The sequence below is a fragment of the Enoplosus armatus genome, chromosome 16 (genome assembly GCF_043641665.1).
Source record: "Enoplosus armatus isolate fEnoArm2 chromosome 16, fEnoArm2.hap1, whole genome shotgun sequence".
Classification (NCBI taxonomy): domain Eukaryota; kingdom Metazoa; phylum Chordata; class Actinopteri; order Centrarchiformes; family Enoplosidae; genus Enoplosus; species Enoplosus armatus.
The window spans coordinates 5663815-5681249 of record NC_092195.1 but is presented as its reverse complement, the minus strand read 5'-3'; the positions used below and the strand labels follow the sequence as shown (position 1 = coordinate 5681249).

At 43.6% G+C, this 17435-nt stretch overlaps 1 protein-coding gene across 1 annotated transcript in view; it reads right to left on the bottom strand.

Annotated features, from left to right (window-relative positions):
* LOC139299218 (triple functional domain protein) overlaps positions 1-16146 on the bottom strand; it is a 42457-nt gene extending 26311 nt beyond the window's left edge. The window contains exons 1-13 of the mRNA XM_070922120.1: positions 16077-16146; positions 13315-13429; positions 11296-11488; positions 8635-8739; positions 8144-8340; positions 7613-7859; positions 6651-6773; positions 5911-6102; positions 4409-4540; positions 3545-3775; positions 2688-2810; positions 1337-1528; positions 430-599 (exon numbers count right to left, since the gene is read on the bottom strand). Of these exons, the coding sequence (XP_070778221.1) occupies positions 430-599; positions 1337-1528; positions 2688-2810; positions 3545-3775; positions 4409-4540; positions 5911-6102; positions 6651-6773; positions 7613-7859; positions 8144-8340; positions 8635-8739; positions 11296-11488; positions 13315-13429; positions 16077-16131 (2075 nt within the window). The 5' untranslated portion in view covers positions 16132-16146. The remainder of the gene's footprint in view (positions 1-429; positions 600-1336; positions 1529-2687; positions 2811-3544; positions 3776-4408; positions 4541-5910; positions 6103-6650; positions 6774-7612; positions 7860-8143; positions 8341-8634; positions 8740-11295; positions 11489-13314; positions 13430-16076) is intronic.
* Between the last annotated feature and the right edge of the window lie 1289 nt (positions 16147-17435).

Sequence of the window (17435 nt, the reverse complement as noted above, 5' to 3'; positions counted from 1 at the left end):
CGGACCCATGTCTAAATGATCCGTAGGGCCAAAGCTCTATCAAGAGAACGACTAGAAGAAGACCATTATGTAAGAAGACCTAAAAATGTTTTTGCATCGTTTGGTTTTGACATTTTTATTGTTGCTAATTGGCTCAGAGGGTTCCTGCATCATTTGTTGGGCACAGGATGTGCACTATAATCTCGTTTTCTTTCACTGCTGCTGGAGTCCCTCTCTCTTAACTAGTAGTTTAAGTGGTTTAAAGGACTGGTTGGGGTCAGTTAATTAGTTTTACTCTATACTGTAGTTAAAAGTTTAAAATAAGTAGATGTGCCACTGAATCATTTCTTAATAGATTTCTCTCCGTAAACTACTCTTCATTTGCTTTTTACAGAACATCTTTAATGTTTCGCACTGGTTTCGTTGTTAGTCAGGTATAGTCATCTGTACCTGAGCTGCTGGATGAGATCCTCTCCCTCCTTGATGACGTTGACAGTGACCTGCAGCGTGGTCTGCTGCTGCTGACCGAAGCGTTTGATCAGATCCTGGACGGCCTCCACCGACTCGGCGTAAACGTCGTCCAGCAGCTCCTTTTGAAGCTCCTCCAGCCATGTCCACAGCTACAGGGGGACATGTATTAGTACGATCAGTCTTTTCTTTCCTCACCTGCCACTGTTACTGAATATTTCTACTGGCCACAGTTTTTTTGTTAGTCACTACTGAAATCTATGCAGAACACTTGAATTGTATACACTGACAGTAGAGATATGGAAGATATCATGTAACCTTAATCCCTGCTTTTTAAAAGATATTTATTAATATAACAACATTTTTTACCTGCCACAGGCAACATTTACCCTGTATTTGGAAGGTGGCAGGTGCTTTTACAGCACAGAGTGTTCTTTGCTTTTCTAGTAAAAAATACTTAGCTAGACTTGTGTGAAATCTCACTCTTATCAAAATTAAGTCGCACACACTGGTCCGCACCTCTCCGAATCCTCACTCTGGTCACACACAAATACACACACTAGGATCACACCCTTAACATGCAAGAGGACACACTGTCGCCATCAATTCTCAATCCCTCTCCTAAATGTTATAGTGAAGCCTGACCTCACCTAAACCTGATCCTAATACTAACCTTATCCCCAAACTTGTTTATGAAGTGAGGACTGGAGAGATGTCCTCAGATTAAAAAGTGTCCATCTCTACGTGACTAACTGGGTTAAAGCAAAACAATACATAATTGTATCTGGTAATTGTTTCCCTCTTGCTCAGGGAGCACTGTGAAAGCTCTCATCTACACAAACACGCAGCCCACCATCCACTTCAGCGTTACGTCATCCTCCCTGCCTACCTCTTTGACGTGCGTGTGGAAGGCGACAGACATGTCCAGCAGGACTTTTCGCTGCTCCACGCGGCGAACAAAGTCCTGGATTCTGTCTTCAAGCTGGTGGGCGGCCTGGTAGATCTCCTCTGGGTCGCACTCTCCCGTCTGGGCCAGCTGCTCGGCCGCCTCCAGCAGCTTGTCTGCATTGGTGTACGTATTCTACACCGAGGCCGGGGACGGAGAGAGAGGGAGAGATGGATTAACCCGGAGAGACGATATAATGCAAGTAAAACGTATTTTGAAGATGAGCGGAGACAGAGAGTGTAGATGGAGGGAGAAAATGAAAAAAAGGATATGTAAGAGACGTGTACCCTGATAAGATTCAGCGATAATAGAACTGCACAGACATAACTAGTGAGAGGAAATAGACACAGCGAGTGGGTGAAGGTGACATAAAGAGGAAGAGAAAGATGCTACAGAAACAAATGGGCTACATTAAAGGTGGGATATCAGAAGGTTGATATTAATATTTTCTGGTTAAAGCTGGTCAGAGCTGACATTCTGGGCAAATATTCTACACAAAGTGTGCTGCATGGAAAAAGTCACAGCATTTTAAGCAAAATGTACAAAGTGTATTTGTTAGTTTACTGTTGTAGTTGGTTGAGGTTGAACTGATTTTAATTATTTCCTATACTGTTGTGGAGTTGAATCTATAACAGCGCATCATATTTTATGAGCTCATCACGTTTTGTATGTAAAAATCTATAACTAGTATCTATAGCTGTCAGGTAAATGTAGAGTAACAGCACAATATGTAGTGGAGTAGAGCTATAAAGAAGCAGAAAAGGAATACAAAGTACAGTACAAGGACCTAATATTTGTACTTAAGTAGTAAATTTACTTGGTTACATGGTTTTAGGCAAAACACACTCAAAATGTGTTAGGAACAACAACCAATACATCATTTAGACCATAATGTGAAACTAAAACAGCTGCACATTTAAAGCGAGAACATGTAACTTTTACTGAACAGCAGATAATGCGGCCACATGGTACAGTTATGAGTTAATGCTAAATGCTAAAACCTACTATAAGGGAGTAGTAGCAGGAGATAGTATAGATAATATCAACAGCAAACTTTTCCCATAGTTAATGAACTCTTCTTTTCTTGAGAAGAATGTATTATTTCTTCTTTCAAAAGTTACATAATCCTACTTTGAAACTCAAATGCTAAAAACATTACTTAACAATTTATTGAATAAATAAAACGGGGGGGAAAAACTGCTATTTTAACATGAGAAAATATCGCCATCAGCACAGTGATGCATTGGCTTAAACGTAGTCGAGAGTGAGAGTCACAGAAACAGAAGCAAGCTACCTGTGCCACTTCCTCAAAGTCTTCATGCCGCTTCTGTAGAGCTCGGGCTCGGTGGAGGGACTTTCCCACACCTGTGTGTTTGCTGAGGAAGGCCTCGCCGTGGTTTTCTATCCAGTCCAGCACCTGGGCACAGAGACCACACGTCCACAAAGTGAGACAGACGGTAGGAAACAGGCAACCACAAGGGGGCGCTTTAAGGCGGTAGATGAGCCACAAGTGTTGATGACAATGAAAAGAGAGTGTAAAAGAAGAGGAAGGATAGAAATAATGATCCGTATTGTACGAGGCGCTGCACTGAGCCTTTTCTTTTCACACTCCTCTCCCTGCACTCTGTCCTTCACAGCATTAATGGATGAACAGCATCTGCATGGACATATGACCCAATTCAGTTGCCATAGCAACAGTTGCCATGTCAACACACTCAGGAATGCCCATGATTTTTGGACAGTATGCAACTGTATTATCATATCACACTGGACCATCTGATTATGGCACGCTCATACTTCTTTTCAAGCCTTCATTCTGCAGAGAACATTTACATTTCAGGCGTTTATCCAATGTTCCTTTCCACTGACACGCATGATGAGCAAAGATGCAAGGTTCCAGCAACTTGCTCAAGGACATTTTGATAGGAAACATGGCTGCTGCTGGGATAAAACCCTCTATTAAGAGTAGAATCCTTCTAACCAGCAGGCTACCCTGCTATTTTCAAATTACTGTCTAACCCTCTCATGTTCTACTGAAAAAACTGGCAATTAAATTTGGTCCTGGAATTACCACGCATTTGAACGACTGTGTGCATGCATATAAACAAAAACCATATATACATTTATTTATATATGTGTGTGTGTGTGTACCTGTTGGACATCCTGTTGAAAGACACACAGCTGCAGACGTTGGTGCAGCCGCACTTTGCGGTGTTGCCAGATGTTTTCCAGCTGTCTCTGGTGATGCAGCACCTCGTGGATGATGTCCAGCACATGGTGCACTGCTTTGGAGTAGTTTGCCGATGCTGTCAGCGAATCAGCGCTGCCCGGGGTCAAAGGTCGCTGCAGCTTATCTAACAGGGCTTTGCCGTCTTGGCTCACCTGAGGAACAGTTAGAATAGCAATTGTCACAACTACTACACATATGCCCTGGAGTCAAAAGTTACATTATGTTAGCATAAATGTGCTTTGTGTTTGACTTAGAAAAAACTGTATGGACAATTGCCTGGGGAAGCACACACTTCTGCTATTATGTTTAGAAACTCAAGAAGAGAAACGATAAATGAAAGAGTCACATAGGAGAAATTAGTGAGAAACACAGTGAAAAGTTATTTTTTACTCTGTGCAGTAATTCCTCTAATATGGTTGGTGTAAAAGCAGTCATTTATTTCTAATGCACTTTGAAGTAGAGAGTTATACTGTGTAGAGGTTGGCTGGAAAAAGCTTTAATTTGACTCTATCCTACAAAATGTAATTCCACCCCAAACACTATGAGAGAGTTTGTGAGAGTAAACTTTTAAGTTTATTTTCCACAAACAAAAAAAGCTACCACAGTTATTCTATGTGAACATTGTAATATGAGAAGTGAGATGAAGCTTTAATGACAAGGAACAACACTCACTGATAACGTGTTTTAGTGATGTTCAGTGAGATACATTTTAATTTTCCACTCTATGAACACGTCAGGGCTTTATGGTTTTGCACATCATATATGTAGATAAAGTGGGATGTTACCTCAGAGTAGGCAGCAGTGATGTGTTCGTAAAGGCCTTGGTGGTGGTGGATGGCGTCTTCAAGGTCTTGCAGCTCGGAGGGCAGATCGACCTCGCCGCACGCCTTACACCATGAGTCCACGTTACTCATGTACTGCAGGGGAAGAAATGCACGCTTACACTTACACAAACTGCCACTCGGATGTGAAGCATTTCACATGAGACGCAGCACGAGACAGTGGTGGTGTATGCATCTTTGTGCTCTTCCCAGGAGTCACATGTTAGACCGATATGCCAGAGTTCACTAGAAATCGCCTGAAGAGCATTTTCTTTATTATTTCTGAGCTTAAACATGCAGAAATATCCCTAAGTATGGTTATGAGCTCTCTTAAGAGTTTTTCAGGAGAATTATCCACGGCTGAATGTGCTATTCACTGGCCTGTGGCGACTTCCTAGAACTTTCTATACCCCTCTGTGGGAGGGGGGAGGAAAACAAATCAATCAGCAAGGCTGGCCTCAAAGAAATATCACAAGTTGATGCGATCTCATTACTGCCTTTTAAACATCTCTCCCATACTAATTGGAAGAAGATAAAGGAGAAGAACAATGATTTTCAGAATGTGTGGAGGAAAGAAGGTTGGGGTGAAACCTCTGGAAAAAAAAAAAGAAGCTGTTTCTATTTCAGCTCACAAACATGAAAGGCTGGTCTGATGACGGCAATATTCCAGGTCGGAAAAAGTCGTACCACCCATGTTCCCCTGTTGAGATTCTGCTTGTGTGCTTTTTCAGACCATGAATCATTCCATAGTGGTCCGGACTAATGAGCACAGACAGAAATAACAGCAGATAACAAATACTTACATTCTGCTTATGTGTATGTAAATATATGTTAATGCAATGCATATGTTAGGCTTTGTAGATTTAATGAAACCAAATGGGTATTTTACAACCCACAAAGCACGTCCATTAAGACAGTGAAGGTCAACACCTCAGCCGGTTCCAAAGGGACATCAATGGGGGTTTTACTGAATCCAGTTCCCACTAAACCTGAAGGTATAGTTCCAGCATTTTGGGAAATACGCTTATTTGTTTTCTTGCCAAGAGTTAGATGACATGAAACACAATATTGTCTAAAATGACACTGAGGACAGTTTGGTTCTGCAGGCCTGTACATGAAATTGTTGAATGGATTTGATTTTAATATGGTTAATACTGAAAAATGATGGGGCAGTCCCTCTGCATATGTAACATATCAAGTATCATGACTACAGAATTACGTTTTTTGTCACAAGGTCTGGAAATTCTTGATTCTTTTCTATATTCTTGAAAACTTGGAGACATTGAAACCAAACATCTGTGTAGAGCTAAAACAATTAACTGATCACTTGTTCTTGAGCTTATAAAGCACTATTTTCTGACATTTTATAGATCAAATTGACAAAATATTCACCAGATTCATCTGTAATTAAATGAACCTTTAGTTGAGGCCCTACATCTGTGTAAGCGCATTTGTTGCTGACTCACCTGGTCACATTTCTGGTGGAAGCTGGCTGACATCTCCAACAGCGTGCTGCGCTCATCCAGAGCCGCGGCGAATGCCTTCCACTCCTTCTCCAGCTGGCCTGAGATCTGCTTGATCTGCTGGGAGGCGTAGTGACCCGACTCCAGCAGCCGGTTGCCCACTGACATGATGCGGTTGATGTTCACATACACGTTCTGCACAGCAGGACAGGGAGGGAAGGAAAGGGACGGTTGAGCAGAGGGTTGTGGGTAGATTAAGCGTCCGACATTGGGCGAGAATGACGTGAAAAAGAAGAGATTTAGAAAAAGAGAAATAGACAGACGAGGAGATTGAGGCTTGGGGAAAGAGTAAATTAAACGCTGCAAGCAAAAGAGGAGCAGAGATTGAGGCGAGAGCTATCGTATTGTCGCCATCGCTTCTCATCCAAGGACAGAAACTCTAGCGGCTACATTGATTCCTCGTCTCAACAGTTTCATAATGGTTACATAAGGCCGCCTGTGGATAAAGAATAAGATTACTTAATACCTGGTTGTGCTGTTGCTATCACGCAGAAAATGTGCAAGTACACACAAGCACAGGCTGCTCCAAACAAACAAAAACACAGTACTAGAGGTTGATGCTAAGTGCAATAACTATATGATTATACAGTGCAGGGCACGGACCTGATAGTCCAAGTGGGCGGCAGCATTACCTCCTGCTGCGAATCAGTGTTTGTGCGTGCGTGTATATGTGTGCGTCTTACCATGCAGTTCATAGCAAAGTGGTTGTGCTGGGTTTGCAGCTCTATGGCGTGGGGGTGGTTGTTGCCGATCTCTGTGTAGCCTGCCAGGAACAAGCCCTTGTTGTGCATGATCCAGTCAAACATCTGAGGCACGGGAACACATAGGGGGGAGAAAAAAAATGTTAAGCCAGCCAAATGAAAAACACACACACACACACACACACACACACACACACACACACACACACACACACACACACACACACACACACACACACACACACACACACACACACACACACACACACACACACACAAGGTGCGGGTTCACCATTACCTTTCACAGATCATTGCAGGAGCAGGTGAAAACAAACAGCTGGAACTTAGCGCTGTGGGCAGACAGAGTGTGTTTGTGTACTCATGCAGTGTGCGGATACTTCTCATCTTTCCAGGCCAGAATACAGAGAAACGGACGGCCTCTATTAAGAGTATCCTCTCAGGCTCTCCTAGAGAACAACTCGTGGCCTATGGTGTCCTAGCAACAAGCTCCTACTACTGCAGTCTATCCAAGACTGCAGCTCTCTCTCTGTCTTGCTGTAACATGCTATTCTATTCTACTCACTCAAACACGAATCTCTGAATTTCTCTCACCGCCTCTTTCTATTTTGTGCTGCAGCTGTCATCACCTGAGAACGTGGCCTCGTGCCTCCGCATAAGCTATGCTCCATCTCCCCGTCTCTTATCCGGGGACGTGGCGGAGCCATTTAGTTTTTACCTCCCATTTTATTTGTGAGATAAAGTTTAACCACTGTTTCAGGGCCCAAATAAAAAGGTTCTGAGAGCTCTGCATACACAGCACAAATCAATGCCTGTCTGTGGGTGTAATTAAGTTTGTGTTTATATTGGCAGTTGTCTGCCCTACAGTGATCACCAACTGTTGTTATAGATTACCACTACAGCACTGACTCCCATCATCCACCGACCTTCTCTGCGTCCTGTTCGAACAGGCGGAGTTGAAAGCACTGGTCCAGCTGGAGCTTGCGGACGTGCCAGGCCTGGTGGAGGTGCTGTCGGGTGGAGTGCAGTTTGTCAAGCAGCTGGGTGATCCGCGGCACCAGGCCCTGGGTGTCAGCGTTGCACATCCCGCCGCTGCTACTGCTGCTGCCTCCGCTGCCGCCGCCGCCATTGCGGTTGGAGAAGGACTCGCTGCTCTGGATTCGCTGGAGCAACCTGGAGATGGATTCAATATTGAATTGAATTAACATTTGAACTCAGCTGAGGCGCCCAATGAGTGCATCAGATGAATAAGCTTAATTTACACAATCACAAAAGCCTACAAGCAAGTACAAACAGGACACTCAAAAGGGCTGAACATGCACAGTTTTTACAACGTGATTAACAAAGAAAAGGCTGGTAGGAAAACATTTGGAGGAAGGTGATGAAAGTTTCCAGCCTTTGCCCTACTGTTCAGTTCAGTCATAAAGAAAACAACTTCAATGTTTCTGTGTGCTCACCTCTGTCCCTCAGTGTCCAGCTCCTCTATCGGGGCTTTTATGACTTTCTTCTTCAACGTGGCGTGTTCTTCTATCATGCGTCTGGCTCCTTCCAGATCTTGGGGAAAGTCTTTCCTTGACACCGTCTCCTGCATCTCCTCTAGTCGAGCCAACATCTGGGTGGCGTGACCAGAGAACTCTTCAAACGCCACACGCACCTAGATAAAAACACGGCAAAACATCTGAGTATGGTACCTTTATGAATATGACAGAATGACTAAACTACCAAATACTCACAACTGGATGAGGAATACTGCATATAATAAGACTCCTATTACTACTGCTACAGATGCAAACACAACAGCCACTGCTACTGTCCATGTTTACTACAGTTCATCCACTTGTTTTCTCTGCTTACTAATGAGTGTCACTGGGGGTTTAAGGGATTTCAAGATAGATTTTCCGATCAGGGCAGACGGGCTTAAGTGACAGGACGGGTGGGCCAGTCTAACCTCTATCCACTCTTCATGGTTGTAGTCCAGGCTGCCGTCGAAGTCCGCCGTCAGTTGGGAGGGGTCGACGACCTTCGTCAGGCCCTCTAGCGACACCATGGTGGTCTAGCGAGCAAAGGTGGAGGAAAAGAAGTCGAGAGAGGAAAGAGGGATTTAAGGGGGTTTAGGTGGATTTAGGTTGAATGCAGTCAATTGAGTGCAAAATGCTTCTAATCTCTCCTCTCCTCCCACTGCATTTCTTTGCTGCCTTCTTGTGCTGTTGAAAATGTTGTTATTTAGACAGGACATGACCGACCTCTGGTTCCCAAACGCTAGCAACACAGGATTCTTTAATGACAGCAGAGTTGCAGGGATGTGACTTTTTTAGCGAAAAGCCATTTAATTACCAGCTTAATACATTGAAGACGTGACTTAAGCACATTTTATCCTCTTTATCCTGCCAATTCAGCACATGGCAGCTTCACAAAAAATTATTAAAAACGGGGGGGGGACCAAAAAGCGCTCTTGCACACATTACATGCTGTCTTCTCTGATTTCTAAACTCAGAATTAAACACATAAAAACACCACGGCACAATTTCACGTTAGAGTTGAGTGAACAATCGCATATTACAATATCAGTTTCAGAGATATGCTGAGGAAATGTCTCCCTGTTTGGTTGCAGTGCCTCTGTGTTTCTGCTAAGCCACCTCCGCACAACACCCCCACACACATGGCCAGAGATGGATGGAGACAGAATGATAGCTAGATAGCGTTGTGTAGGCCAGACAATGCATTTACCTCGAGTAAAAAAGCACAGTGGCTCTCCTGGCCAGGGGACAATACTGATACCGCCGTGTTCGCTATTGTTGCTCAAGTTAATTGATTTGTACTCTGTTGAACGGTGAGAGGGTGAAGGAGAATCGGTCAGGGCTGCTGGGTACCGCGTTTTTCTCCCACAGAGACGCGCAATTTATCAACAATCAAAATCGAGGTTGCGGTCGGCTCTCTGCTTCCTTTCTTTCCATCTCGATTCAACACGCAGGGAGGAGAGAGGACAGAGAGAAACATGTCCTAACCCTGGTTCTCATTTTACCAAGAGAGGAGAAAATCCTTGATACACACACACACACACACACTTGCTACAGTAACACTCAGTAACGTACATGCTGATTGGTGTGAAGGCTGGACGTAGCAGACCAGTTTATCAAGGCATGGAACATTGTGCACACATACACATGGATTCACTGCAACTACTGTCCTTACTTTAACAACGCAAGATGAATATCTGCATACAACCTTTGTAAATCTTAATAACTGTTCAGTGTGAGGTCAGGTAGGCGCACACACACACAAATACACATGCAGTGAATCCAATCAATGCCTGTGTGGCAGGGCAGGGCAGCTTGTGGACAACTGTAACCTGCCCTGTGGCATCTGCATGTTCTTCCTCTCAAATAATCGATATGGTGTCATCAGACTACAGTGGACCACAGTGTGTATGGGAACGTGAGCAATCAGAGCTATTTCCACACCGGTGCATCCACTCACACAGATACAGTCAGAGGCTCAATGGAACGCATCAGAAACGCACTGTACGGGAGTCCAAGCACATACTGTGCAAAGAAACGGGGCCCCACCTACATTACAGTCTGTGGGTTTGCATCAACGCATGTCTCACGACTGCAAACGAGTAACTGATCATTATCATAGCAAACGAGGTTCATTAATGACGAATCAAACAGGAGGGTGGGGAAATTGTTATCTAGTCCTCAGAGGGCATTTACTAAACAGGCTTCAAACCAGACATCAAAAGGCATCAAAAGCAGAAAACCCGCACTGATTAACCCATGCAGTGTCGTACCAGTACTTGTAAGAGCGCGCTGGTGCACATGTTGGTGCCAGTTTATAACTACGAAACGGTCCAAGCTTAAAATAAGCTCGTTCTTATCTCATTAAATTAGCTGTGAAAATGCATCCTAGCGCTCGACTGACAGCATCACAAACACTGGTCTTCGTGATCGACTGTGTGCCATTTTTAGAGGTTGAAATGTGATGACATTTTTCTTCTGGTAGACAGCTGGCTGGTGCTGTACGCGCCCAAAGCAGCCGGGGAGAGGAAAATAATGAAATGTGCTGACAATGAGGAGCTCAGCTGGCTACAGCGGCCGTTATCACAACTCGGCTGGCAGCAAATTAAAGGAAAAATGGTTGACTTTTTTCTGCTTTTAGAACTCATTACTTCAAAATGGCAAATATAGAATTGAGGCACTTCATTTCACTATATCAGAATTCACCACAGCATGTTAAAAATGTGCTATAGGCAAGTGTATCCTTAACTGAGCAGCATTTAAGTACATAATAAAAGTAACATTGTTACTGTGGCAAGTGACATACAGCAGTTCCCATAATTCTTATTTGTTATCAATACGTTTACATCTACTGCTGTCATTTATGGTAATATATGACAATCCTGAACAAAATGTACTCTGACAATTCAATCAATATTGTTGTATAAGTGTTGCTTCTATCCATTTAACAGGTTAAAACCCATGTTTGCAACTTTTCAGATGAAGACAGCTAATTACGTAAGCAGCCAGAGAGCTGAGATGACATTAAAATAACCTGTTAGTGTAACAAATGCACTGCACAGTAGAGAATCTGAAGGTGTCCCCCAGCCTACCTCAAACTCGAACTTGGAGCTGCCGAAGTTGGTCCTCTGCTTCTGCCAGAAGTTGTCTGGTTTGATTATCAGGGCGACGTGTATGCAGGATGGAAAGGACTCCTGCAGGATCTTCAGCAGAGGCTTGATGCTGTCCCACTTGGAGCCGCGCATATCAACGATGACCGTGAAGCCATGTTTACACACCTCCTCGCTGGGATGGAGGTTGGCGGGAGTGGGAGGAATTAAAGAGAAGAGAGAGGGAGGGAGGGAGGATGTGAGGATAGGGAGGGAGGGGCGGTGAGAGATTGGAGAGAGTATAATCCAGAGAGAGAGAGAGAGAGAGAGAGAGGAGACAGATGACAGGCGTGGGAAAGGATGAGAGAGGGATGGAGAGGAGAGGAGAGAGAGAGAGAGAGAGAGAGAGAGAGAGAGAGAGAGAGAGAGAGAGAGAGAGACCAAAAGAGAAGATGGAGATAGGGAGTGAAAAAGCAAAAGAGGAAAAGAAAAGAGGAGAGAAGAGAATCAAAACAAACAGTGAGATGACGCATTTTCTATACTGTGAGAAGCCTACGCAGCAAACACACATCCCACACACCCACCAACGCACACGCACACACACACACACACCCACACAGAAACCTGCGACCAATGAGTCACAAATGTGTGCAATAAATATAAAAAACACAAATCAGCACATTTGTGCATCAGCAACTCCCTGTGGTGCTCTGTTCTGGCCGACGTTATTATCACATAACCTCTCACGCAAACACACGCTCCTGAAACCAAAATCTGCTGCAATGTATGTATGTAAGAAGTAAGATCAGACATAAGATTATGTAAGATCTTGGTCATGATTTAAGGAGCAAAACTATTTTGGAGCGTGTTTGGCTTCATCTGTCAAATTCTACCCTCCATTGTACCTACCAACACTGCTTATTTAATCCACAGACCTGGACTGCTTCTTTTACTTTTGGTCACTGCATGCATTTAGAAAATATCCCTCCATCCCTTCCTTCATTTTTAAGACAACCATAAGAAATATTACTTTAATATCCCTCTATTACTGCTTCTCTAAATACCTCCCTCCTTTTCCAAACCTCTCCCTCTGTAACAGCCTGTCAGTAGATGTGCAGCAGCGTGCAGATGTTGCCTTTCCCAAAATAGAACACCTTTGGTCACCAAAAACCACCCAATTGAGAGAGATTATGAATATATGCAAAACATGACATGATGACAGTGTGGTTATGAATGCCTACAAGACATTAAAAGGTAAAAAAAAAAAAAGATAAGATATATTACAGTGAATTTACTCGCTTTTTAAAACCACACAGAGATAATGTGGTGACTTAAATGGAGATGAGAGTAGACAGAGGGAGGACGGACGGATGGATTAAGACGGATGGAGGGAGGAGGCGAGCGCCAGATTAAAGAGACGGAGAGGTAAACAGAGAGCTGGAGAGGAGAGATGTTTTACCTGCGAGGCGAGGAGCTACTCGTCCACAGTAACTACTGCTGCTGCTGCACTGCCTCAGCTACTGCGACACTTTGTTTTGCTTTCACACACACACACACACGCACACACTTGCTCGCTCCCTCGCTCACACACACCTCCTCACACATGCGCTCTACCGTCTCTGTCAGTTTTAATCCCCCCCTCCACTCTCCCTCTCTCTCCACTGCTTTCTCTCCGTTGATCCCTCCTTCCCTCCATCATTTGTTTTCTGTTATACATCCCTCTCTTAGCTCAGGCTTCCCCTCTCTGCCTCAGCATCTCACTATATCACTAGAACTGATTTTTGGCAGCGAAGAAACTGTGGCAAGCTAACTGGGTTTGAATTATTTCTCTCTCTCCATTCCTCCCTCACCCCCTCACATGCTCATCTCAGCTCTCTCACGTGTTTCCTTGCAGAGCCTCATCCACTTGCTCCGGGTGTTCGCTTCGTTTTGAGGCATTGCTTCTCCTTCTCTTACAACACACACACACAGATATACTGTACTCACGCGCAGACCACAGAGAGAATGTAATGAATGTGTAACCTGGGGATGCCGGCGAGGTAGGCGATCAGTCTCCTCAGGTCGTCCGTTCGTATTCTATCGTGGTTGCTGCGTGATGGAAACGTTAACACCGGACCACCGCGTCTGTCTCTGCCACCTGCGGTGACACACACACACACACACACACACACACACACACACACACACAGAAGGAGTTAGATCAGAGTAAAAACATACAGAAGACAGAAATTATACTGTAGGTGTTCAAGGCATCCAAAATTGCTAATAAAATCTAACACATCCTATTATGTTAGATTTTATTATACTTTGAGACAGTGAATGTGTTTTAGTACAAAGCAATCTTCATAATTCACTGTGCCCATTATATGCCACTGTAGAGCTAATATAATCAAAATAAGCTGAGTGTTATATTTGTGCCACTAAATCAGCAAAAATCTGAAATCTGGAGTATAATAGGCATCATAGTAACAAGTTAGCTAATCCAATCAATGGATGACAAATATGAGATGCTGACTGAGCCCGCTTGATGAAACGCCTTTGGCAACAAATTTACAATTGATTTGAATCACTGTTAGCTCTGCTCAAAGCTAATGGGAGCATTGTAACAATACAGACACTGAGAAACCATAACACCGAACATTTTTTGAATGGTTATTGTTAAAAAAGGTTATTCCCCAAAAGAGAGGAATTATTCAATCAAAACCCACAGAGAGGAAAATGCTACTTTATTTAAAATACAAAATAGGTCACAAGCTTTACCGTATGTTGTATCCGTGTATATGCTTTTGCCTATACAAATTCTGTGTACCAGAGGCTGTCACAAATTAAGTGTATCTGCCAGCAACAGGCGAACAGCCTGAAAGCCTCATTTTTATTTGTGATCGGTGTTAATGTCTGAACACCATGTAAACAGAGTCATGCTACAGGATGTAAACAGCAGTGCTTTGAGCAAAATGCTAACGCTAGCATGACAACATGCTCATGCTGACAATGCTAACATAGCAGGTATAATGTTTACCATATCACTGTCTTAGTTTAGCGTGTTAGCATGCTAAGATTTCCTAATTAACACTAAGCACAAAGTAAAGCTGAGGCTGATGATAATGACATTAGTTTTGCAGGTATTTGGTCATAAACCAAAGCATTGGGTAAATTGCTAGATTAAAGAGTTGATGTGTGAATGAATGTCTGTACAGAATATAATGTAAATATCTGTCTGATAGTTGAGATATACAGTCTGGACTGAAGGTCCGACCCCCAGACTGACCATGCCATCCCTAGAGCTAAGCCACTAGCATGGTTAAAAATGCTAAATATAACATGCAAGCTAAATGCATGGTTTCTGTATCTTATGCATTTTGTATGTTTACAGTATTTCTGCCTTCAATAGCCTGAATCCAACCTTCTGAATATCATCTTGTCATTATAATTGGTGGTTGCGTAACATTTGCTGTTTACAGTACATAGTCATAGAGACTGGGTTATGAATATCTGGTACAATAATAATGATAATAATAATAATAATAAAATTTTGCCTCTAGTTCCTGACCAGTTGCAGAAGCAGAGCTGGGAACTTGTAAACACAGGCCGACTGCGCTCAGCACATAAATGAGTGAGTTCAGTCAGGTTGCTGCGCGCCTGTAGGCTCGACCTGGCTGCTCAGAGGAGAAAATCAAACGCTCACGTGGCAAACAGGCAAACATGAGTGAGGGCGAACATGGCCGATTTATTAAGGGGCCAGATTCGGGATAATAGGCTTAGCTCATTTACCCTCCTTTTCACCAGCGGTCCCTCCTCTACCTCTCTCCCTTCGTCATTTCAAAGCCAATTACTCCGCAAGTGACTACTATGGGATGTGGTAGCTGAGAGTAAGTCATCTCCATGGCAACGCCACCCGATCTCTCCCTCTCTCAATTTCTGTGTTTGTCTGAGTCATCGTCCTCATCATTGTGTTTCTGTCTATGACCTTCGCTGCACACACAAGGGGACCAAAGAGAAGTGTGCACACAACATACACACGCAAACACAAACACACACACACACACACACACATTAACATGCACTTCACTTTGTTGTTCTGTTTTGATACTGCTGAGATCTACTGTACAAGTGTTTTTCCATTGGCATTTGCATGCACATAAATACATGTGATGTTAACAAACACACACACACACACACACACTCACACACACACGCACAAGCTGAATAATGTTTTTGTGTGTTGTACAAATAATCCTGCAGGATGTTCTTGGCAGTCCTTATCTCCAGCTAGGCCTCCTGTGAGTTTTCCCTGGCACGACAAGTGTGTGTGTGTGTGTGTGTGTGTGTGTGTGTGTGTGTGTGTGTGTGTGTGTGTGTGTGTGTGTGTGTGTGTGTGTGTGTGTGTCAGACATGGCTGAGCTTCCCTTGGAGGGGGCAAAGACACAGCTGAAGCTCTCTATTCTGTAGTCCTGCTGACTAATTAAACAATGGATGTCAGTGTGTTTTATGTGTAGTCTGTGCGTGTGTGAAGAAAGGTCAAAGGTTATGTGTCTGTGCCCCGCGAGTTTTGACAGGCAGAGTGCACGGCTTATTATTATGTCCACCATGTGTGTGAGAGAGAGAGAGAGAGAGAGAAAGAAGCAATGGGAGAATGTGTACCTGCCAGCCATGCGTATATGCAAACTAAGGACTCTACTTCATGTTTCATTAGCCTTGTCTACCATGATCAGACAGCTGAGGTTGGCAGAGTTGTGAGACTTGACACACACACACACACACACACACACACACACACATCTTACCTGACAAAAAGGCAACTTTTTCTTTGAGGATGGGAAGTACCTCCATTGCTCTCATCTCCTCATTTCTCCTGAAACCTGGGTAGAGAGAAAGGGGAGAAGGAAAAAAACACAATGAGGTTTTAATGGAAGACTTCTTTCGATCAGCCATGATTTTTTTTTTTTCCTTGAGGCCAGATTATTTGGGACAGATTTTGTCCACTTGTAATCTGGGGATCTGCAGAACGCTGGGGATTGAGTCCAATTTCGGACTGCTTGCATCATGAGGAAAAAGTCAGTAAGATTCACTCGCACACCCACACCCACACACACACAGACACACAGACACAGACACACACACACAGACACACACACACACACACACACACACACACACACACACACACACACACACACACACACACACACACACACACACACACACACACACACACACACACACACACACACACACACACACACCATGAGGAAGCACAGAGGCTGTGGTCGGAGAAAAAGTAGTGGTGAGACAAAGTGAGGCCAAACTGAGGGGAAGTTCAGGGGAAACAAAGAGCTGTTGTAGCTCTTGCTGTAACAAAGGTAAAATGCGGTGACGCAGTGCAATAGGCCACTTCAGTTCCCATCAACTACAGTTAAAGCACAGCACTATCAAATACTGCAGATATTAAGAGGATCCCCACATAGTGTGCAGCTGGTGAATTTTCATGTCCACAAGTGTTCAATGGAGGAAAAAAACTAAATGCTAACGCTGGCATGCTAACATGCTCACAATGACGATGCTAACACGCTGCTGTTAATCAGGTGTAATGTTTATCATGTTTACCGTCTTAGTTTAGTGTGTTAGCATGCTAACATTTGCTAATTTGCATGAAACAGTACAGCTGAGGCCGATGGGAATGTCACTAGTTCTGAAGGTATTCGGTCAGAAACCACTGAAACTTTGACCTGATGATGGCGCTAGATGAAAAGTCAAAGGATCACCAAGTTATTCCAATTCATCTTGCAGGGACCTTGAATGTCTGCACCAAATGTCATACCAATCCATCCAATAGTTGTTGAGATATGTCAGTGTGGACCAAAGTGGTGGATTACCTACCTACTGACAGGCCGACATTGCCATCTATAGAGCCATAAGGCTAAAAATTATTATCCCAATTACCCCATTTAACACATTTTTGAAACCTTAATAAATCCTGGGCATCATCCACTGACTGTATGCTTTCAATTTAGAATTGAGACATCTTAGCTTTCAAAATTTCCCTCCACCTTCTGTACAAACCGCAGTCAGGAGATTTTCTAAATGGCACTATTAGAGAAGGCCAACAATCTGTCAGCTGAGAAAAATTAATAGAAATATAGTTA